We start from the raw sequence: 24,337 nt of genomic DNA on the forward strand, positions 1-24,337 counted from the left end.
TTCAGTTGAACCATTATATATATATACAGTAAAACTGTCCACACACACATACACACACACAAAGTGATTTTACAGTAAATTGTGCATCAACACCCTTTTCTCCTTCATTTTGCATAAATAAATGCATAAACTGACAGCAGAGTTATTCTAGTCTGGGTTTGTCTGGATGTCAAATCAGAAAGCTCAGGTCATCGGGGATGTAGGTCCCAGCAGTTTACACATGGGTAGGTCTGGCAATCTGAGCAACAGACAGCTCTTCCTTGCTCACAGTTACAGGACTGTTGCACTCAGTCTGGCACTACCAGGTGAAGCCTGCTGCTCAAAGCCAAAATGTCTTTCATGGAGAACTGATCCACACCCTTTTGCCCTCTGCGTTTAATGGCTGCTTTGTTTAGTGCCCCCTGCTGTTCACAGAAATTGTTGCTTTTAACTCACTCTCAGACTGCTTGCTTTTATATTCCAGGTTTATGAAAATAGTAAAGCTATATAAGCAGTGTCAGTGTAATATGCATGATACTAAATTACATACGGCTTCTTAGTTTGTGTTACTTTATTTATTTCAATTGAATACATTGACCCATGTAGACTTAGCTTCACTGTTTTTTGTTTATTCATTTATTTATTTGCCACAATACTTGGCATACTTCACTAGCCATCTTATGGTTACTCATACTCCACAGATGAGAGGATTGAAAGACACACCTATCAGTAGGAGAGAAATGGGGTGCTATGATAAAAGAGGGGAGATCACTAAGAGCCATTATGAAATGAATGACATCTATATTGCCTTCCAGAAAGCGGACCCAACCATGCCATGAAAATGCACGCCCACACCATTCCAGGACCACCAGGATCCTCCACTATAGGAACACTGTCATCTTCTAATTTTATATTCATACCTGTAGCTGGATGTTTGCTAATGTCTGCAGCTTGCATGACAGCATTGGCTCCACACCTGGGCCTCCACCCTGCTTTCATCAGGTTCTTTCCTTCCTGGATGAGCCACTTTTGCTGTTAATCCCACGCCCTGCTGTTGGAGCCAATTTGTCACAGGATCACATTGCCCAACACTACCTTCAACTGCTTGCTCTTCAGGCAGGTGAAATGTGAGGCATTGAAATGGCGGTACGTGCCAGAAATATAGATCACAGAAAGAATAACTGAAATGAGAGGGAGATGTCTTCCTCGGAAGGATTCACACAGTGTGAATGCATTGCTGAGACTGTCTTGAGTCATACGGCTGTGGAAGCACTCTGATCCATGTGTCTCAGGCTATGGAACTCAAAATTGGCAGCTAATGGAGGATGTGAAGCAGGTCAGGTAGGAGTTCTGTGTCAAGAACTGGCTGGAGAGCTCACTCACCACGCCACACCTTTTAAATGACATGTAAAATCTTCCCTTCACGGGCTGTTTAGCCATCTCTGGCCTAACATTTTTCACCTTTCTAAACAAATACTCAACTGTCGTTTAACCGCCTTCAAAATCCCATTTGTTTGTAAGGCCCATTATGGAATCTAACCATGTAGACTTCCGCCCATTTCGCTAAGCCTAAGGAATATAAATAGTATAAAATGCAGACAAGGTTTATTGTAGAATACTGCTCAGTCAACAGTTTGTTCATCAATACAGTGATGGACCCTGCTGTTGCATTGTTGACTAGGCATTGTTACATGGATTTAAATTCCTGTTCATGCATGCTGTGTACCTCTGACAGTCTTACGTATGCTTATTTTTAAAGTAAATCTGCTCCCTGTTTATAAATCTTTCTTTACTGTGCTGAAAAAAATATGCATTTGAGTCCAGGGAAATTATTAAGAATTATTGTCATATTCAGCTATGATCTTCATGTAAAACTGCTAAATAATGGAAGCAGTTTTTCTGAATAGAAAACCAAACTAGAACTAATCTTTATTTGGTCGGCTTAAGGTGCTTACCAACAATAATGTATTGTACATTATGGAACAAATATGCATTAATCTCTTGGGTGGCAGTGTAGTATAATGGGTAAGGAACTTGTCTTTCAACCTAAAGGTCACAGGTTCAATTCTTGCATAGGACACTGCCGTGTACCCTTGAGCAAGGTACTTAACCTACGTTGCTTCAGTATATATCCATGCTATAATGGCTGCAATGTAAATGTAAAAACAAATTGTGTAAGTTGCTCTGGATAAGAGTGTCTGCTAAATGTTAATCTGTATTTGTCTCAGTACGCTTTAGCTTTTATTTTGTGCATCCGTGTTAAAGTAAATATAAAACCATGCTTCAAACGATTATTAGGAAGAACATTTTAGGCAATCCCAGCGACAATGAAGCCTGTTGAACCTGTTCATGAAAAACCAGGGAGCTGCACCGTATAGCGTGCCGGCTTTCTCAAGCATACCACCAGCTTACACCCTGTTTTATACTCTCTTTCAGTCTCCTCGTTTCATCTGATCATGTTCACAATGGTTGTGAAACCACACTGTTCTATGGGTAGGCTGGTAGTCTACAGCCATAGGCATTTTTAATGCATTTTTAATGCCTCCCGCTATTAAATGAGCAACGTTGTCCCACAAAAGTGCTCTTTGGCTCTGAACCACATTTGTACCACACCCTAAAGCCTTATGTAATGAAGGCCTCGTTGAACCACAATGTTAAGGTAATTTGCTGTGGTTTGTTGTCCCAGTTTTAAGCCCTGGGATCCAGCTGCCAAAAATACAGATATGAAGAAGACAGGTTGCATACTGTATGCCTCCACAAATGACAAACACCTCTGTGCACATACAGACTTTCAAGGTGTCATGGGCGTTGAAGCTAGCTAATTTGATAAAATATTGAGGTAAGCACAAAGCCCTCAATTTTTGACAGATGAGGAGGCATGGTAAATGGTAAATGTAAATGGACTGCATTTATATAGCGCTTTTATCCAAAGCGCTTTACAATTGATGCCTCTCATTCGCCAGAGCAGTTAGGGGTTAGGGGTTAGGTGTCTTGCTCAAGGACACTTCGACACGCCCAGGGCGGGGTTTGAACCGGCAACCCTCCGACTGCCAGACAATCGGTCTTACCCCCTGAGCTATGTCGCCCCACCAGTTGTCTTCATTTCTGAATTATAAGAATTAAACATTGTTAAAAACATGGATGGCAGAAAAGAACTATTTGTTTAAGGCTACAGGAGACAAACTGAAAGACTGAGTTGAGCACAGCAAGTTAAGTGCAGTCGAACCACAGAGCAAAGTAGACATTGAAAGCAATGCATTTCAAGTCCAACTCTCAACTTCAGTGTGTTAACTCATGTGGTTAAGCCAAAATAAAAAAATGCTATTAATTGCGTTTAAAAAAGTTTAACGTGTTAATCCTTAAAAATGAATTGGAAGCTAATCAAGTATACAGGTATATGAATGTGCTGTTTCTTTCATGTTGCATCAAGTAAATACCATAATTGGAATATGAACCAAACCAGAATAAGAGTCATTATTCGGAATATGATGTACATGTAAACATGGTCAATGAGGCTCTGCTCATTACAGTGGACCTGTAATGACTTCTCTGTTTTCTTTCTCTCTAATTCCTTGACCTCTTTTTTCTCTTTTTTCCCATACATAATTCCCATACATGGACCAAACATGTATAAAAATACCTGTAAATAAAAGCTGAGAATGTGCACCTTAACCACATGTGAACTGTTTGATTATAAATCTAAAATTGTGGAGTACAGGTATGTCCTTGTCCCAAATATCAGCTCACTGTATATATACATATAGTTGTAATTGCTCATATTACATATACATATAGTTGTAACTGCTCACTGTATATACATGTAGTAGGAATTGTTGTTCTTTCTGCACCCCAATCAGTTCCTACAACACACCTCATCACTTTAAATCCCCTCTTGTATTTATTTCCTGTATGTGAATTGCCCACACTAATCTCTCCTAAAAAATTTTAAATCTTTTACTCTTCCTGGCTCTTTCCTAAAAAAATCTTTAATTGGTTCCCTATGTTATTTCTAGTAAAAAATTTTTTAAAGAAAGTTAAACTATCAACCAAAAATATAAAACCCAATTTCAATGACTGAATGGTGTGTTTGAACGGGCCTCTGCTCACTCCCTTGTGCTCCGGGTAGCATGACCTTCCTACTGGGTAGAAAGTCTCCAATGATGAGAGGCATTCTTGGCTGGTAAACTTGTTTACCCATGCACTGGGATTTCTGCAAAATATGGTTGTCAGAATTCCCCTGCTAAAGAAATGGGACAGAAACCAATAATCTGGACTGCGGTAATTTAAATTTAGGACTTCCTGGCTAATGCAAGACTGTTGCCAAGCCTACCGCAGGAATGACTGCCACAGTTAAAGCCCCACCCTAATTTACATTCACACAACAATGCTACAGTCCCTTCAGAGTGGAACAATAGGCTGACACAGTGACATATTAAACATGCATACACATACTTGGTTTGGTGACAGTCCATTTTGTCCAATGATGACCAAATTTTCCATTACATGTGAATATTCAAGTTAATTCTTGAGCTGCAGTTGCAAACTGTTCAAACCTTCAACTGAACTGGTCAGTTGAAGGTCCATTCAGAGGCAATACTGCATGCCTGTTTTCACCTTGCATTTATTTTTATAATTTTCTAATCCCCTTTGAACAGGGGGAACAATGTGGAAGTAATCAAGTTCCTCTATTTTTGAAGAGCTGACTTTGCAGACTCTTCAAGGTGGTTTTCAGCTGGTCCTTATTTAGGATGCTTCCATAGAGTTTTATGAGTGGGAGGTGGGTATGAGGTGTGGGTGACGTTGTGCACTGGAGGATTCCAGTATGTGGCACTAGGTCTTGCCAGGACATGTTGAGGAATCTCTGGAGGCACTTGTTGTGGAAGGCCTCCAGGCTCCTTATGTGGCTACTGTATGTAATCCAGGTTTTACACCCATATAACAACGCGGAAATACAGAATGCGTGGTGCATTTGAACTTGGGCACCCAGGTTAAGGCTACTATTCTGAAATACCCTTTTCCTGAGGCAGCCAAATACAGCAAATGGTGCTTGAGGCGGTTTTTTTTTTTTTTTTTGCATATGGCGCCACTCTGACAGAAGGTACCTGAAAATTGCGGAAGAAGACACCTTTGCAACTTTGAAGTTGGTGAGAGTGGTATTGGGCGGGGGGGGGGGGGGGCACCCTATCTTGATTGTAAAGGACATCAATCCAAAGGCAAGGATATTCTAAGATGGCTGGTACCCCCTCACAACTGCAAGAGGCTACTGGAAATCCAGTGTATCAAAAAACTGCCTTCAAGCTTACCGCCAATGCTTGCTTTTTGGTCGAGGTGCGATCCTTTAACGTTTGACTTCCTGGGCTTACCTATAAGGCACGGCGGTGTTTGATAGACACCAGGGCGTGTCCATGTAGTTGCACAGTATCTCTGGGGCTGACTGTTGCTCTGAGATCCCATGCCAGTTAGCCTGAAGTCACTACACACACACACACACACACACACACACATATACACACACACACACTCAGACATGCAAAGACAGGGCCACATTTGAATACACACGATGTGGTAACTTTTCCGCCAGTCTACTCCAATCTGTGCAACTCACTTGAGTACTCCTCAAGTCTGTTAGATCACATAACAGTGTGGGCCTGTGTGCAAGTCTTTGCCTGTGTGAGAGAGAGACAGAGCGATAGAATTGGTGCAGCAAGCAGAGACACGCTATAAGGACTGGGGAGTTCCTGCCTTCACCAGAGGCACACATCTGCAGCCGTCCGGGAAACTGTCCAAATAGCCCAACCCGATTGCACCAGATAACATGGCACCAGATGGACATGTATGTGCACCATGTAAAACACTCCGAGTGAGACTAATAAAGATACAGAATAAGAGGGTTTACTGCTTCCTGTTTCATAGAGGAATGCCTTTACTCATTTGCGTGCACCTCTGCACCATTCGTTGTTTGCTGTGGATACCAACATTGTGTAGCTATGCACCCATTTACTCATTTTCCTGTTTTCAGAAAAGAGGATGTGGGGTGCGGATATGTGGGCATGGCACTGTTTTAGTGCACAGCACAAGCTGTCAATGCATTCATGTAACGTGCCTAGACTATAATTATCTTAAAATGCTTATATTTTTTCACTTAATGTCATTATAAATATTCTTAGAGACAGTGTGATTTAATATAACACAGCTTGCAAAATTGGAATTTTGTTTTTATTTATTAATGGATATTTCAGGCAGTAGACAGTCCTACCGTCGTATAACAAGATTTACACAGTTGAAAAAAAGATACTGCGAATGATAAGCTTGCGAGAAAGGTAATTCTTTATGTGAGCAATAAAACTGTAGAAGCTACACTAGCGATCAATCTTCCGTTGCATAAGAAACCACAGCTTTAAATACTATTTTGAGTCATGTGTATGACTAAGCTTTTCCTCTGTGCCTTGGAAACTCTTTGTAACGTTAAACTGTATTCACTAGACTCATGAAGATTTTCCTAAAAAAGAAAAAGCTGTATTTCAAGCGCCCTGAAAGCATTCCATAAAAACAAGAATGCGCCAATTAAAATGATAAAATTTGATCAAATGACACAAAATTAATTACGAAGAAATAAAGTGATCATGAAATTATTTACAAATAGAATGTGTTAAATCAAGCAAAAGTTTTTTGTTAACTAATTAATTTCACAAGAATAAGGGAGTAGCCGTATTTCTATTCTTTATATTCATATTAGACGGCCCAATATAACAAATTCATTATTCACTTCAAAATCCAGTACAGACTGTACTCAGAAAGCATTTAGAGAGCTAATGGTATATCCATCCATCCATCCATCCATTATCTATACCCACTTATTCCTGGTTAGGGTCACTGGGGTTGCTAAAGCCTATCCCAGCATGCATTGAGTGAGAGGCAGGAATACACCCTGAATAGGTCACCGATCTAACACAGGGCACACACACCGTTCACTCACACACTCATACACTTCTAACTATGGGCAATTTAGAGTCTCCAATTAGCTAGACATGTCTTTGGATGGTGGAAAACGAATCCCAATAACCAGGCTTCTTGCAGTGAGCACAGTGCTACCCTCTACCGGTCACTAATCACTTAATTTTTAAGAATGCTTGAGGTCTTCCACGACTGGTTTTCTGCCACAGGTTTGTGTCAGTTACAGGAAGCAGCGTTTGCAGTGAAACGCCTAATTGGCTGAAAGGCATCTCATTCTCTTTCACAATTCTATCTGCTTTTTTTAAATCTAAAGGAACACGACCTGCTTGTTAATAATTAGAGTAGGGTGTAGATTTGACCAGGAATGCTGCATTACATGGTTTGTTCCAGCCTGTCTGTGACTGCAAGTTTGTTCAAAAAGTCATTGCTGAAACAATGTTTGATATCAGATCAAACCAGCAAATTGAAATTCAATTTCTCAAAAATCCACAAGTTTATTTTTTTGATACATGTATTCTCAATTTCATCGTCATTATCATCTTCAATATCTATTAATTTTATAGTCAATTATATTGTTGCTTGTTAGAGGCATAGTCCTTAAAGCATTTCTCCGTGGCTGCCTTCTTCAGCGGGAGGTGCAGTGGTCACAGCAAGAAGGTCCTGGGTTTGAATCTCGGGCTGGGCCTTTCTGTGTGGAGTTTGCATGTTCCCATCCCATTGCCCATAGGTATGAGTGCGTGTGTGAATGGTGAGTGAACGGTGTGTGCGCACTGCGACAGATGGACGACCTGTCCAGGGTGTATTCCTGCCTCTCGTCCAATGCACGATGGGATAGGCTCCAGAACCCCCTGCAACCCTGATCAGGATAAGCGGGTAGATAATGGATGGATGCTCTTTCAGCCTTACAAAAACAAAATACACAAGGAATATTATAAAATTGAATATATGTATATGCTGCTTTCTGATATCACTATACATTGTTATGCCTTATATTTAACATTATAGTCTCCAAAAATAATTGCAGTATATTCCATTTAAGTTGAAGTTCAGGTCGCAGGCAGGAAAGGAAGGTGATGTTCAGTGGAAAGCATTCCTACATGTCAAAGCCTAAATTCTTGCAACAATGGGTGACAAAGCACCATCCAAAAATAAGTCAATGTAGCAGGGTAAAAGCTCTAAAACCTACCTGACTGGTTTGTTTCAAAAGGGTGAATAAAAGTTTGCATCTGATATAAATAACCAAAAAAATAATAATAATAAAAAACAGTATTACAAAATAGAAGCTCAGGTACATAAAGACCTAGCACCAAGCCACCTTCAAAGTACACAGAAAAGAATACAGGTATACAGGGGGGTTGAATTCATAATTCATAATTTATTATGGAAAATCGTGATGCTTTTTCCACAGCGGAATGCAGAGTTAAAAGTCATGGAACCAATGTGACCTGGAAATCTAATACACTAATTCATTCATTGATAAGGTTCCCCATTGTTGGGGAGGGGAGGGCTGGACCACACCGTTGGCCTACAAATGCTGGTCAAACACCAGCCACAGAGATTTGCACAAACATCACTTTTCATTGGGTGGTTCAGACCCAGTCACCATCCAATGGGTGATCTGAGCCCCAGTGAAAGCGAGATTACAGAGACAAACAAAACGCTTCCTGTGACACAAAGTGATTGTAAAGAGAAGATTAGCAGGGAGACTTTTCCTAGAGTCGCTTCCAGCTATCTGTCTGGGAGTCCACACACCACCCTCCATTCTTGTATATTTTGAAGCAATGGTAGTGGGGAGATGGTGTTCAGTTATCTTTGTGAGCCAGTTAAAAATCAGTCCTGTGCTAATGCTAGCTATCCACAAGTGCATACACAAAGATGTGTCCTCACCTGCAGCTAGTGTTCATAGATACCAATTATGCAGTCTGTTCTTGACTTCAAGCATTATCAAGGTATAAATTAGATGCTATAATTACTGCAATATCCTTAGTTACCTATAGTTAATTTACGGATCTATGAATACCTCTGTAATTCATAACAGTGCTTATAAATGAACACATAGTCCTTTTATGTTCACGTATAAGCATAAGTACATTCAGTGCCACTAACTTTATATGCTCAAACTAAAAGCTGCATTCAGTGCTGTACTGATGTGTATGAGTTCTAAACCTCAGCCAAACAATAAACTACCATATTGTGCTTCTGGACTTCATTGTGTTAGTGGGCTGACAAGAAGAGCTACTTCTTCTCATTTGAAATTCTCATCTTCCCTCTGGGTGAGGGAGAGTGAAGTGAACCATAGGTATGTAAAAATGTGTAATTTAGAAAACTGACTGGACTGCCTGATGCCTATACAGCACTTTCCGTTCTGAAAGTGCATCTAACGGTGCTTATCCAAAAACACTGAACAGCCATTTCCATTATTTATTTGAAAATACCTGTGCTGTGACTATTAATTCACTGAGTAGAAATTTGCACTGAATGCCTGTGTTATATGCCTGTAAGCAACTTTTGGGTTAGTTGGGCATTTCAAATATTCCAGTGTTACATTATGTGTCAAGATTGAAGCTTGCATGACTATTTCAATACCTCCTTCCCCTCCCCCCTCACCCTCAGAGAGTGAGAGAGAGAGAGAGAGCGAGAGAGATTGTGTGTTAGATTTAATACAGACGAATGCAAGCTAACTCAAGTAAAACTAAGACACATACAGTTTTGCACATAAAACTTATTAGTTCCATATTTCTGAGCAGCAAAATATTCATTGTGCAATTACTGAAGAAAGTGCCTTAAAGCTGCCTATTCTGGTTTATGCACTGAACTTGGAAAAGAGTCAACCCCATCAAGCACTACCCTGAGCGTTTATCTATGTTTACTATTACACTATCAACCACGAATCAAAAGGTTTTATCAAGATAGCTGATAACTAGCTTATTCTATTGCAATAGTTGCGTATAAAGCAAATATTCCGTTGAAATATTTTTTTATAAACAATAAATTGAAGGTTAATAACAGATACGTACGTTTACTCATTCATATTCTTGGTTCCACCAACACTGTGATACTTTCCATTTTCTCATTATTGCTGGAGTTTCTATTGTTGTGTTCACAGACTGGAAAATGAAAGTGTTAAAAAGTAAAATGTTTAACACTCTAGCGTTCGTAAAATGGCAGACAGTGGTATTACAGTACATAGACGTAACTGACGTAGGATAAAGACACCCTGGCAATGGGGTTTGGAAATGATATGCATCTGCATGGGATTTTAACCAACAATAGCCGTGCGTGCACGATTGATAACTGCAAGGAAGCTTTTAAATACATGTCTTTTTCAAGATATTTATTCGCTTTGAATGCCCGGCTGTTTGAACTGGAAAAGTTTTGCAAACCAAATTTTAAGAGAATACGCCCTGCTTGGCATCTTGTGGTTGTATTTCCTATGTCCCCGATTCTACAAACACAGACGTTAATTCATCTGTTGCTTTTCCTTAAGCAAAGCAATATCGTTTGGAAACAAAGACTTCCTGTCCATATATGCCCTTACCATTACAACTGGCAATGAACAGCATCGCATATTGTAGAAATAGGCTATAATGCACTTCAAACTGCTGTAAAATACAGAATGGTTATTATAAAAATAAAATCAGTAGCTTGATAAAATATAGGTAAAATTTTGCTTAATCAAAGGTTTGCCCAGAATTGCAGAAGGCGAGTACGAGGTTTAAAAAAGAGAAGAAAAATAGACAATAGAACCTTCGCAATGTGTTTCCTTGACTATTGGCGGTCGGCCAAAAATACCCCTCCCTGCCGAATGTGCCACACTATATAATCGCCACTTTTTAGTAAGCCTGTTGCAGAACCTGGACCACAAAGCAGCAGCCACATCTGCCTTCTTCACTGAGTACGAATCTTCAGTTCTCTGTCGCTAGTAAGTGACGACGATTCCACAAACAACTGGATGCATTTTCCAGTATATAGTAGGTTAGCGATGACAGAAATTTCCCTTTTGCGGATGCATTTGTCTTTATTTTTGGAGATGCACATTTAGAAACGGATTTAGGCTTTGCAAATACAACTTTTTTATGAAGCCCATTTTCAGATTAAACGTATTTTTCACATGATAAATTGGTATCCATTCAGCGTGCTTTAAAAGCAGGACTTTCACGCTATAGCTTACAAAATATGTTAAGTCGATGTACAGATGGTACTGGCCTCTTTTTCGTTTTGGAGGCGGTGGAAATTGAATGCACTGTTCAGTTGTATAACTTTCTTGGGGTCCGTTTGCTGCGGATGTTCGTTTATCTATAATGTCAATGGATGGTGGAGCCCAGTAGAGCCAAAAATAACTATTTTGACGTTGTAGTCGATTCAGCAGATTGTGTAGGGCAAAGTTTCTAAGATTGCCATAACCGATACAGTCAGAAGTACAGCGCGTCCCGACTGTTTTTTTCCGGGAAGGAAAATTCCAGAGTTGGGTTCGTGGTTTGCCTTGAAAACCCGTGAATTAAATTGCTACGCCACATTGTATGAATGGTGTTTGAAACATACAATAGTGTATGCAGTGTGGTTTAAACGTTGTTTCTCTTCAGACGTGTATTATTGCATTTTGTTTCTTAGTGTTATTGTTGTGAAAATTGCCAAAAAAAAAAACAAAACAAGTTTGGGTACTTTTAGTACATCTAAGTAAATTGCAGTTGAATTATTGAGAATACTCAAGTATGGATTGTGTTTAGAAATGGTCCACGTCAATGGGAACATCACTGACTTAATTGTATCACCTGACTTCCCTCATTTCAGAACATAAAACATATTAAAGCATACCTACTGGCAGAAATATCTGATGGAAATGTACAGAACTTATCTTTAGGTGCTTTCCAAACCACATTCCTCTCCATATGTTATTTGTTTGAGCAAAAAATATACACACTTTGCAGAAAATTTGCGAAAACAAAAGTTTGTGATTATCCACATCGTAATAAACAAGGTCGGTGGTGCCTACCCTGACTGCATATACTTGCAATTGTCATCCTGACCAATCAGTGTTGGTGCAGGGCAAAATAATCGACTGCCTTTGTTGCATGAACTTGCATAGCAGATTTGGATTAGATCTGACTCACTGCTGGAGAAGTGCATGGGTGTGTCTGTTTAAAGATGCCTCCCGAATGTAAAATATTTTAAAGAGAAAATACCAGTGGCATCAAAGTGTGCTATTTTCCTGAGAAGCTGACATCTGGGGACTCTTCCTCATTACGACTCTCTGAGCCCACATTCATAAAGCATGTCAGTATAGGAGTGCTGATCTAGGATTAGCCTTTCCCCATCCCTATGTTGTAATTTAAAGGCTAAACGGATCCTAGATCAGAGCTCATACTCTGTGGCACTTTGTGAATACAAGCCTTGAAAGCTGACTTGCTGGGTTTGTGCATAACCTCATGGGACATAATGATGCACGCATGCACTCATACAGTACATTAAACACACATGTGCACACAACTGCACGCAAACACGCACACATACACACACACTCTTGCTATGGGGAAACATTAATTTTGTAACATTCCAGACTGTGAAAACATTACCCCCCCCCCCCCCCAAAAAAAAAAAACAATGATATAAACTATTATTAAAAAAATATTTAAATAACAAATACACTACTGTTGCTTACAAAACAGGTATGGAAACAGAATAAATAAATATAATTGCAATATTATTGAATTAGGATAAACTTATATATTATAAAACTCTATATTATACAAAATTCACAAGGAAAGAGGACCTTGTGAATTTTATCCTAATTCCTTGTTTCCTTGTTTCTTTTCCCTGAACATGCCAATACCAAAAATTCAGGTAAAGTCAGATAAAGATAACAGATCAAGAAGTGATTTTATTTCATGTTAATGCTTAGCTACTCCTGTTGTGATTAAACAGAAGCTTTGAGCACGGGGACAGAATGTGCGGTGAACTCATGAGTCAGTGTTTCTGTCTGTAGTTACAGCATCTACACCCTGCTGTGTAAATGCTGCTCTCAGCCATTTTATCAGTATGGCCTTTGGGCAGAGTTCGTTGAAGATACAGTTTGAATCATAAATGGCTTTCATACCAACAGGTGCTTTCCCAAGTTTTTTTTTAAAGGTATATTACAATACTTTATGTTGTTTAAGTTTATGTTTCTGCAGCCAGTAATTATACCAAATTTGTATAATTACTGGCATATTATTCACTTATTTCTACACTAGCAGTCTAGAAATCCATTTTATCATTGGTTTATGAGCCATATCATTGCATCACCAGCAAGGAAGAGCTAGTGTATAAATTGTCTGATAAATGTGAGAGATACATATTTAACGGTATTTGATTATACATATATTTTAAGGGGGAAATATGAATATTTAGTCAGCCATGGTATTTCCTTGCTAAATATTCAAATTGTGTGTAGTGCAAAGGTACCAAATAACACATTTGTGAATCTGCCACTGTAGTCAAGAAAGTTGTGTGAGAAGTCTCAGATATAATTTATTTTATTATTATGTAATTGTGAAATACATTGTAACTTCAAAAGTGGATGAAAAGTAAATTAAATGGCAATATGAGAAATTAACTAGTTTTTTGTGCACCCAGCACAAAATTGTATAAAATAATTTTATTGATTATTAAATAAATTAGCATATTATTGGGAACAATACTGAGTGTCTTGGTTTGGAACAGCATCTGTCTGGAAGTTTAGGATGCTTCTCACTCTGGTTTCTTACCTCCCTTTAGACCATGGTAACCCACAAAGAATTCCAGAATGCTGGGAAGGTGCCAGGACTTCAGATCTGGCGGTTGGAGAAAATGGATTTGAAGCCTGTTCCGAAGGAACTCTACGGCAACTTCTACACCGGAGATGCCTACATCTTGCTGTACACCACCAAAGCTCCATCATACAGTCTTCACAAGTGGCTGGGTATGCTTTGAGATCTGTTTATACTCTGTTTATGTGCTCAAATTCCATCCTCATCATTTAACCTAAGCTATTTAGATTTCAATCCACTTCTGTCGCGATCCAGGGTTGTTAAAAAAACTGGGTTGAGGTGTATTTGAGACTGTGATTTATACATTTTTTTTGGTGGCAATAAATCACTTGTGGTTTGGCTCCAGTATTGCGGATACATCAGTCTATCTTCAGCATATTTTAATAATGTTTGTATTATATTAGGCTTCTGCGGGTTTTTTTTATGAAGCAATGTTTTGTGCATCAGATGGAAAATTGCTACAGCATTTCCTGTTTCAAGTGCAACTCAGTCTGGAGAAATATTTCATCACAACTATGTCTGAAGAGTCCAAGTGCTTTGGCTGAAGGCAGCGCTCAGATAATCTCTTAAACCACGGGAGTTGAGGCCTTCTTTGCTGATGCATGCACAGACATGTACAACACTATCAACTGCTTGTTTGGAAGTATGTCACCATGCCTCAAAAATGTAATAAGTGTAATTATGAGCAATGTAGTTATGAATATGAATATTATGAACAGTGCTTCTGTAGAGTAACCAGAATAACTTTAACGATCCATGTGCATGTGCCTCCCCCACCTCCTAGCATTCACTGCACCACAGATGTTCTACTTACTGTAAAGGATAACACTCTATTTTTAGTGTTGGCAACATATGATATGAAAAGACCAAAACCGATAGTGAAGTAATCCTTGAACAGCTTCAGCATACATTGTTTGGGGTTATTATGGTATGTATAAAACACCAGCAACAGTATAAGAAATCAATGGCATTGCAGTATTGCTTTATATCAGTCTAAATACTTCCATCTATTCCTATGTGGGGATTAAATGGGTGGAGTTCAATTTATTACCAGGCTCGGAGCTATTGGGTCCAGGTTCTTCATGAGGTAAATAAAAGTATTATGCCCCACTAAAACAGAATCGTTATAGAGATTTGTAATAGTCAGCTGTCGTTTGTTTCCTTTCTTAATCTATCTATCAACCTTATCCTTCTCCCTGTCACTTTAAGTAATTAATCTCTTTTTGTCAGATTTTTATGGGAGACCTGACTTGCCTCATCTTGGTATCTTGTTTAGTTTTGATGGGCAGGCACAGGGTTTAGTCTGGGGTAGTGGGGAGGTCGGTCATTAACTCTGTAGTTTTCAGTGCTTGATGACAGGCTGATATTGAGCACCATGTGAAGCTGTCTAAAGTAACAGATTGTTTGGCAGACAGTTTTAGTAAAAGAATGCCCAGCTCCAGGTAGGTAAATCTGTTCTGCTAGGGTAGCTAAGGTAGATAGTTTTAGCAATTGGAATTTCTTTATTTTGCTATCTGATATGCCTTTTCATTGCACTCACAGCCTTATCCATTTCATTGCACTCACAGCCTTAAAGCCCACTGCCATTCATGATAGATAGATGTAGCCACGCTAGCCAGATGTGTTTGTATACTGGAACGTTGGAACGTTCTGGAAGGAGTTGAGGGGGAGGTTGGGGTGGCCTGGGCGGTCCTAACCACGCCCATACAATCCTGAGGTTTTCAGCTGCGACTGCAGCTCTATAGGTCTGTCTGTCGGTCGGTCGGTTGGTTGGTCGGTTGGTCCACAAAAGTGTCCCACCCCATAGCGTCCACAGTTTTTGCCCCAGGAGGCAGGAATTTGACATGGAGGATGGTCATGACCGAAGGTAGAGCTGAGTAACTTTCAGGCCGATTGACCAAGAAGGGGAGTGGTGATGGGCGTGGCCTATCACGAAAAGGCGCATAACTCCCGAATGGATTCACAGATTTGCACAAGATTTTGTGGAAAGGTTGGTCATGAGCCAAAGAAGAGGTCACGTGTTTGTGTGAGGGTGTGTACGTGGGTACATGCACACATGGACGCATGCACGTGTGCAGTCGCAGCTATTGCAGATTCGTGCTTGTTTCTATACAGATTTAATATCTGACTTTTTGAAAAGTTATTATAGTTATTAACTTCACTTTAAACAGACATTTGGGGGATGTGTAGTGGAGACATCCCTCTGTGATAATTCATGGTTATTTTAACTATTTTCGGCCCCTTTACAATCACTTTAAGACTTGATCTGTGCTGTTCATGTATCTGCTATTCTCCATTGGCAAAATGCACAGGAGAGATTATGGTTTTGGAATACAATGAAAAACAAGCAAAATCAAAAGGTTATAATAATAATAATAATAATAATTATTATTATTATTATTATTAGGATTCTTATTATTATTTATTTATTTTATTTTTTTTTAAATCTGCATCTGTGGCATATTTTCACATTTGTTTGAAATGACCTAAATGGGCAACTCTAAACTATATTAGATTCCCTCACATCACATGCAAGAGGGCACTTCCCTGATGTCATCTGATTTTCTCACCTAACAGGAAGTGAGTGCTCTCAGGATGAAAGTGGTGCTGCTGCCATCTTTGCAACACAGCTCGATAACCACCTGGGCGGCAAACCAGTGCAGTACCGCGAGGTCCAGGGGGAAGAGTCCCTCACATTCCAGGGCTTCTTCAAGTCTGGGATGAAGTACATGGTGAGATTCCAGCATACCAGTCACTGGGACAGACATAGCTAAGCAATTCTGTGTCAAAGTGTTGCATTTGTAAGATAGGCTTACAAACTATGACTTCTGTTGTCATTTTTATATGTTGTTATTTATTCAATTTTGTGATCTCTGAGTTTAAATTTGCTCTGTTTTGACCAAGGATTCACTCAGACATATTTTGGACCCAGGAGTCACAAGAGTCAGCCTTGCCCTCAAATGTGGCCTATGGCAGAATTGATTAAATCTGTGGAAATTTACAGAAGGACTGCACACTACAAATTACGTGCCTCTTCTTGTGAAGAGAACAGTGTCTTTGTGCCATTGGTATCATTTCCACCCGTTTGTGGTTTATTTACTTCACAAATCCATCTGTTTTATTCAAGCCATTTGGCTTTATTTCAAAACTACCTCAGAAGGGCATGGCAGGATTTGAGTTTGGATGATGAACGATTTGTCCGCTATGATTATGAAGAAGCCAAAACAAAAAGTTTTCATAATATAAAAGCCTTTCAATTTAAAAGCCTTTTGACAACATCAACTTCAATAGATCTAAAGTCAGTTTGTTTATATAGAAATATCGGCAGCCTGTTTCATGTGGAAGGAGCTGCTAGTTCAATACCTCAATATAACAAATCGAACCATTTTATTTTCTGTTACTGTGTCACATGATGCTATTAAAACCCACAGTGTTCTATAGTGGTTATGCAGTAGAACAGGAAAGTGCTTTGACGACCACATCCCATCAACGCTTGGCTTGATTCTAGTATCTTTCTCTCTCCAGAAAGGTGGAGTGTCGTCTGGCTTCCAGCATGTGGTGACCAATGAAATGAATCAGAAGCGTCTGCTGCATGTTAAGGGTCGACGTTCCATCCGAGCCGTTGAGGTGGACATGTCCTGGGACAACTTCAACAAGGGCGACTGCTTCATCATTGACCTGGGCAGTGTAAGGACAAGAGCGACAGTTGTCCTGGGAGTTGCTCCATAGGCACTGATACATTCCTTTACATATCTGAATGTGTACGTTATTATACATGTATATCATCCTCTTCTCAGGTTATCTACCATTGGTCCGGCAGTGAGTGCAATCGCTTTGAGCGTTTGAAGGCCACCGAGGTGGCCGCGGACATCCGTGACAATGAGAGGGGTGGCCGTGCCAAGATGGAGATGATCGACGAGGGGGCTGAGCCACAGGCTGTCATTGATGTGAGACAATTTAGCTGTTTCACACCACGCAGGGAGTTTGCATGCAAATTCCGTTTGCACATTAGGATGAAGATCAATAGGAGTTAATTCAGTCTAAATTCTACCCGCTTATTCTTCCCTTTGGAAGTCATGCTAATTTTTTATTTTAAATTTTCTGGGTACAATCACATTGCTTATTTGGGGAGCTGGTTGTAAATAAAGAGATTATTTTGGCTTCCTCTCCTCACAAAAGCACTCACAGTATTTGTTAATTTTAGGTTTTGGGGCCAGCACCTGCAAACATTGCTTCTGCAGAACCTGATGAGCCTGTGGAAATGTCTAATCGTAAGAAGGCCTCTCTGTATATGGTAGGTTGTCATATTTCTGTACTGATGTGTCCAATATTATCCTCATGATGCTACTTTATATACTTCACAAAGAACAATATTTTAGCACTATAATTAAAATTCTGTTGCTTGTAGAGACAATGCAATGTATCATCACTTCTACACAGTAAAATGTCCAGTTTTAATTCAACTCTAACAAGTTCATTCAACTGTTCACAGATAACATTTGGTCCCACATTCCATAGTGGGACCAGATGTGGTCTGTTGAGAGTTCAGCTAACACTGTTAGAGTTAAATTGGCACTGGACATTTTGCTGTGTACTTATTCTGGCCTGGTCATCCAAGTTCCCCTGGCGACCACACGGGCAAGTGCATTAGTGGCTTGGTCATTGCAGGAAAGGAGACTTGTGATATTGCCAGGACCACAGTGCGGTAGTCTGCACTTTAAGTGTTATATTGCAGTATGTGGCACTTTGGTAGAAGTGTACAGTAATGTGAATGCTCTGGTGCAGATCTCAGATGCCTCTGGCTCCATGAAGGTGACTTCGGTGGCCGAGTCCTGCCCTTTCAAACAGGACATGCTGTCGCCCGACGAGTGCTACATCCTGGACAATAGCAAGAATAACAAGATATTCTTGTGGAAAGGTAAGGGATTGAAGTGGCTTTTCAGAAATAACTGGGGACAGCAAACTCTTGTGTTTTGAAGACCACAGAGGATGCTGACTGTTACTTACTGTAGGACAAGATGCCAACAAAGCTGAACGTGAAGTTGCCATGTCTGCTGCTGAGAAGTTTGTCAAAGATAAGCAGTACTCCAACTCAATCCAGGTAAACTCGATGCTAAGTTATTTGACACTATAGTCAATGTTTTTGTGCATAAATAGCATTCAAAACAAGCAATGCAATGTTCCACTTCATTGCTATGGATGCTTTAATAGAAATATTTCAATGCAACTACGACACAAGATGTAACAGTTTGGAGCACTTTGGCTCCTGGTTTGTGGAGTATCACTAGTGTGCCATTTAGTGTTTCTCTAGACATTTAGCCTAAAGCAATACCCAAACAACCTCATTGTGCTGAATTTCTCTCTATGTCAGAGCCACTTACTGGCCGTGGGTTTATAAAACATTTGGGTCTCTTGTGTGTGCAGATTGTGGTGCTCCCAGCAGGAGCAGAGACTGCCCTTTTCAAGCAGTTCTTCTTTAACTGGAAGGACAAGTATGAAACCACAGGTCCCGGTCAGGCCTACACCATTGGTAGTATCGCTCGCATTGAGCAAGTTCCCTTCAACGCCTCCTCCCTGCATTCCAACAATGCCATGGCTGCCCAACACGGCATGGTGGATGACGGCTCTGGAAAGGTCCAGGTAATCACAACGTGTAGCTTATGAATCAAAAGCCCTGCACAAGAACTACAGATGCAGCGCCTCACCTTGTGTAAGAAATATGATTGTGGAACGCCAGATTCACAGTGCAAACTGCAATGCATGAAATACAGCTGAAAAGCAGTGTAGCAAGGTGAAATCCATTTCTTCTTCCATCCAATTCTTGTGATTCAGTAGAATCGTTCAAACATCAGAGAAATGTGCTGCCTATTTTATAGGTAAGAAGCAACACTGATATGGCATTGCTCAGTTTGCATATACTGTGGTTGAAAAAATGTCTGCCTCTTTTTTATTTAGTCAAACTGAAATCATAGTTGTCTACAGCTATGTTCCTTGTGTAATAATGGCTTTTCCTCTGTGTCTGTATCTTGTCTCTAGGTCTGGCGCATTGAGGGGGGAGAGAAGGTTGAAGTGGGGCCCGCGACATATGGGCATTTTTATGGGGGAGACTGTTACCTCATCCTGTACAGCTACAGGCTGGGCGGTGGGGAGAAGCACATCATCTACATCTGGTGAGTGTTCGCTGTGTGTGTGAAATTTGTGCGCAGCGTTTTGAGGTCGTGCATGAAACGTACTGAAATGCTGCCTCATCTATAATTTTGTGTTTTAGGCAGGGGCTGAAATGCACTAAAGATGAGCTGGCCGCCTCTGCCTTCCTCGCGGTTCAGCTGGACGACTCCATGGGACAGACTCCTGTCCAGGTTGGTTTGAAACCTTTCGAACTTTCAGGGAACTGGTATTTGGGGTTAACCATATTGATGTGTATCTTATTCATACACCGCTTGTACTTACCTCAGTTTGTATTGCATTTGATGCCTGTCTGAGAGTTTGAAAACTCGATTGCTATATTTATGCACAAGGTGTGTTCTGGGTAATAGTACTTGTTCTGGTTATGGTAACATTCGAGAGGGGAGGACATTTTGTGCTGGCTTTAATGTTAATGGGAAGGATGCGCGTTCAGCTGCGTTGGTGTCCTGTCCCGCAGGTGCGTGTCACACAGGGCCGGGAGCCGTCCCACCTGATGAGCCTGTTCAAGGACAAGCCCATGATCATCCACTTGGGCGGCACGTCCCGCAAGGGGGGCCAGACGCAGGCGGGCGGCACCCGCCTCTTCCACATCCGCCGGAGCACCACCCAGGCCACACGGGCTGTGGAGGTGAGCCCTGCCTCGACCCGACGAGTTTCTGGAAGTTATCTGACCTGTTAAATCCCTGTGAAATTTGGGGGCGTGTTGGTAGCGGTAGTTTCTCAAGCTGATCCATGTTTTCCCTGAAACTTTTGCGCACTCCCGATCAGGGATTTCTTCCCTCGGATATCTCTGAGTAAATCATGGACATGATCATTTCAAAGCATGTGTCGAGAGGTGGATGGCCATGTCTGGTAATTTATGCCAAGAGCACCTCCGTGCACGAGATTATGTCAGTTCCTGACATTGATACGCATCCACAAATTTAAAAAGATGAGATATAGGCCAGCTCGCTGTGGTCAGATCAGTCACATCCCAGCCAGCAAGCTTGCAGACCCCATTAGCGGCCCCCTGTTGGCGCATCCATCAGTCCACCAGCATTTCGCAAACACGCTACAGCGAGATATGAGGCCAGGTGTGAATATGAGGGTTAGCTGTTAAAAGAATGCAGATGACAGGTGGTGTACAGTCCCTGTCACTAGTGGATCTAGTCTGATCTACAGAATCTCGGCAGACCAAGAGATGGCGCCGGTAGCAGTCCGATAGGTGCCGGCTTGCCAGGCTGTTGCATGTAATGCATATGAGCTAGAGACACTGGTTAATAAAGGATGCAGAATACTGTGTTGTAGATTGGCCAGAGAAAGTTGCCGATTACACAGAAATTCCACGGAGCTGAGAGCCACACATTTCTTATCAGGGGAAATGGTAATTTTGTTGTGATGTGGACAAATGGACACACTGACCAGTCAAGACGTATGCCCCCAGGTTGAGCCTTCCGCAAAGTCTCTGAACACCAACGATGTGTTTGTGCTGAAGACGCCAAACTCCCTGTTCACCTGGAAGGGCGTGGGCTCCACAGAGGAGGAGATGGCAGCTGCCAAGTATGTGGCCGGCTTCCTCGGAGGAAGTGTCACCGCGGTGACTGAGGCAAACGAGCCAGGTTGGTGACCTGTGGGTGCCCACTGACCCATCCACTCAGACCCATGGGAAATGGAGTCACATTTCTGTCATTTGTACAGCCATGTATACAGTGAGGTTATTCTCATGCTTGTGTTCAGTATGTGTGAATTCAAATAGCTATTCTGTAATGACATCTCCCAAACAGCTGGTTTCTGGACCGCTCTGGGTGGGAAGAAACCCTACCAGACGTCAGTGGCTCTGCAGAAGGTGATCAAGCCTCCTCGCCTGTTTGGGTGCTCCAACAAAACGGGCCGCCTCATTGTAAGTGATGCGACGTCATGTTGGCATTATAGTGCATCAGGGAGGTCCCTCTCAGAGGTCAAGCACTCTCCTTGGCTACTTGTCTTACTCCCTCCTTTTTTTACATCTGTTTCTTCCAGGCAGAGGAAGTGCCCGGAGAGTTCACTCAGTCTGACCTGGCCACTGATGATGTCATGTTGTTGGATACCTTGGATCAGGTAAAAGGATGGCATAAATCTGTACCAGCAGTGGCATAATATTTAAATTTAAAAAATAATTACATCGGCCCATAGTCTTAATTTGGTGCACGACAAAGGATCTACCTTCAGGGGAGATGGTCATGTTCTCCCAGTTATGATTTGATTTTTTTTTCTAAATCCCCCGGGTAAAGAAATCCACTGACTGTGTCCTTTCATTGCCCAGATCTTCCTCTGGATTGGAAAGGATGCCAATGAAGTTGAAAAAAAGGGATCAGAAAAAATTGGTAAGAGCCAAAAGCGTGGTTCTCTGTTCATAGTGACACACTGCATCATTGACTTGTGGAAAAACACTTTTCACATTTATTATTTATATGATCATTTTCTTGTTTAATGTGAGGTCTTCAGTAAGACAGATTTGGTTAGTTTTCCAGATCGCATTCTTGCATTCAACTTTTACTATTGCGAGTATTATCAAGCTTGAGTTGCTCAAGGGTACAGAAACAGGTCCCATTTGAAACCATGGCGCATATGACCATAGCCACTAATGGTCACTAATTCTAAATAAACTCCTTTAAATGCTGGCAGTTCATATAGGATGTATACTGAAAATTACCGAATTTCGTGAAATGCATTAAAGAATGACAGTTCAGCCAGGAGTAATATTCACATGTCCTTTTTTTCAGCCAAAGACTATCTTGAATGCGACCCCTCTGGCCGCACCGGCATTCCCATCGTCACTCTCAACCAGGGCTCTGAAACCCCCACTTTCACCGGGTGGTTCCAGGCCTGGGACCCCAAACTGTGGGAAAAAGACCCCTTTGAGCAGATCAAAGCACGTGTCTAAATGTCACGCATCCATCCTCCTCCAACCACCACACCCACGCACGGCTTTCCTTACTGCCTAATACACCTACATATCTCGACATGTCAGCAGGTTTCTCATCTGTCAAGCTTCATTCAGTACAAATTGATAAGTGCCTTAAGCTGCAAGGTCCCCATACATAACAGAAACACTCTGCTTCATATATTTTCCTCTTTCCTCCACAGAATATTGTTTACAATACAGTTCCTAAGTACTACAGTGGGTTTTGCTGGGAAAGCATTAATCATATAACATTGACATATGAACCCCATGCGGCAAATGACCCCTGTGTTTACAGGTATCTACTCGGGCTGTTATGATATTTCATCCAAAACCAGGATTAAGTTTTAATTGCATTAAACAATAATGAATACATTGGTTATGCTTTACCCTGATACCTGTAAACCTTAAGTCTCACTGTAGCGATCTTGCCATAGAATGGGCATTAATTCAACCAAATGAAAACGGCTGATGTTCATATCTACTCATATAAATGCAACAACATATCAGAATGTGAGGGTGATTCATTTTTAATAAACATTCTGTTTTTTGAAAGTGTTTTTTTTTCCTTTTTTGGGTTTTGTTACTCCAATAACAACACAAATAGCAGAATGTATAAGTTAGTGTGAACACGATGAATTACCTGACATGAAGAAGAGGCATTCTTGAATGACAGCTGATGCCTTAAGGAAGATGACATATTAATATAAATTAAACCAGTTCTAAAAAAGTATTACATTTCTTTCATCACATAAACCCGGAGCAGCTCACTAGTTGTGGATTAAAGCTGCACATGACCATTTAAATTTCTCATGAAGGGCCACATCCTGTATATCTGTTAACAGAACCCTACCTGCCTACAAGGGCTGTATTTAGTAAAAATGGGCGTAGCAGCTAACTGAGGTGGTGTTTTTAACCTAGACTACATTTGCACCACCGGTGAGGAAAGGGCCAGATGAAACCATTGCCACCAGCCTGTGAATGAGTAGCCTGCATGTGAGATTTATAACACAACAGGCTACTGTACTGTTTGATTTTCCTTTGAGTTGAGTCTGAGAACAGGCGGAACAAAATGGGAGCTGCCAAGGCGCTCTCCGAGAGCACTGATGTACCCCGTGGACCGGAACTGAATTTTTGTCATATAGGTGCCAACTTTGGCCAGCAGTCTGAATACCCGAAACCAGTTCTAAATATCATTTTATACTGGAAAAGTACAAGGCAAGTACTCAGGAACTAGGAAGAGTAACTGTGAACACCTTTGCAGCTATACTGCACTTTGTCGCCTCTTTCTTAGTCAAAGACAAAATTCAGTGATACATTACTTATTCTGGTACGGTGTAAGGTTCTATTATTCTTCTATTCAAGGAATAAAGCTGTAAGTAACCAATCTGACATGACTTTATTTAGAGATTTATATCTTGCAGAGCTTGATTGAGTGGCCCGCACATCTAAGCCACCATCTGTTACCACCAATCTTATTTTTTAAAAGCCTAATGATCTGTGTGAGAAGTCC

General features: G+C 40.9%; 1 protein-coding gene across 2 annotated transcripts; it reads left to right on the forward strand.

Moving 5' to 3' along the window:
• The first annotated feature begins 10,695 nt into the window (after positions 1 to 10,695).
• On the forward strand, positions 10,696 to 23,379 carry scinla (scinderin like a). 2 transcript variants are annotated; one of them, XM_064330581.1, is made up of 17 exons: positions 10,696 to 10,855; positions 13,687 to 13,870; positions 16,296 to 16,450; positions 17,244 to 17,405; positions 17,516 to 17,665; positions 17,923 to 18,012; positions 18,504 to 18,636; positions 18,731 to 18,819; positions 19,143 to 19,358; positions 19,755 to 19,888; positions 19,987 to 20,077; positions 20,362 to 20,532; positions 21,328 to 21,502; positions 21,668 to 21,783; positions 21,903 to 21,980; positions 22,186 to 22,246; positions 22,646 to 23,379. In XM_064330581.1, the coding sequence occupies exons 2-17, from the start codon at positions 13,690 to 13,692 to the stop codon at positions 22,804 to 22,806; spliced, it is 2,163 nt and encodes a 720-aa protein (XP_064186651.1). In that variant the 5' UTR covers positions 10,696 to 10,855; positions 13,687 to 13,689; the 3' UTR covers positions 22,807 to 23,379. The 2 variants fall into 2 exon arrangements, with proteins under 2 accessions (XP_064186651.1, XP_064186652.1); XM_064330582.1 differs by lacking the exon at positions 10,696 to 10,855 and adding an exon at positions 10,890 to 10,908.
• The last annotated feature ends 958 nt before the right edge of the window (positions 23,380 to 24,337 follow it).

The sequence above is a fragment of the Anguilla rostrata genome, chromosome 4 (genome assembly GCF_018555375.3).
Source record: "Anguilla rostrata isolate EN2019 chromosome 4, ASM1855537v3, whole genome shotgun sequence".
Taxonomy (NCBI): Eukaryota; Metazoa; Chordata; class Actinopteri; order Anguilliformes; family Anguillidae; genus Anguilla; species Anguilla rostrata.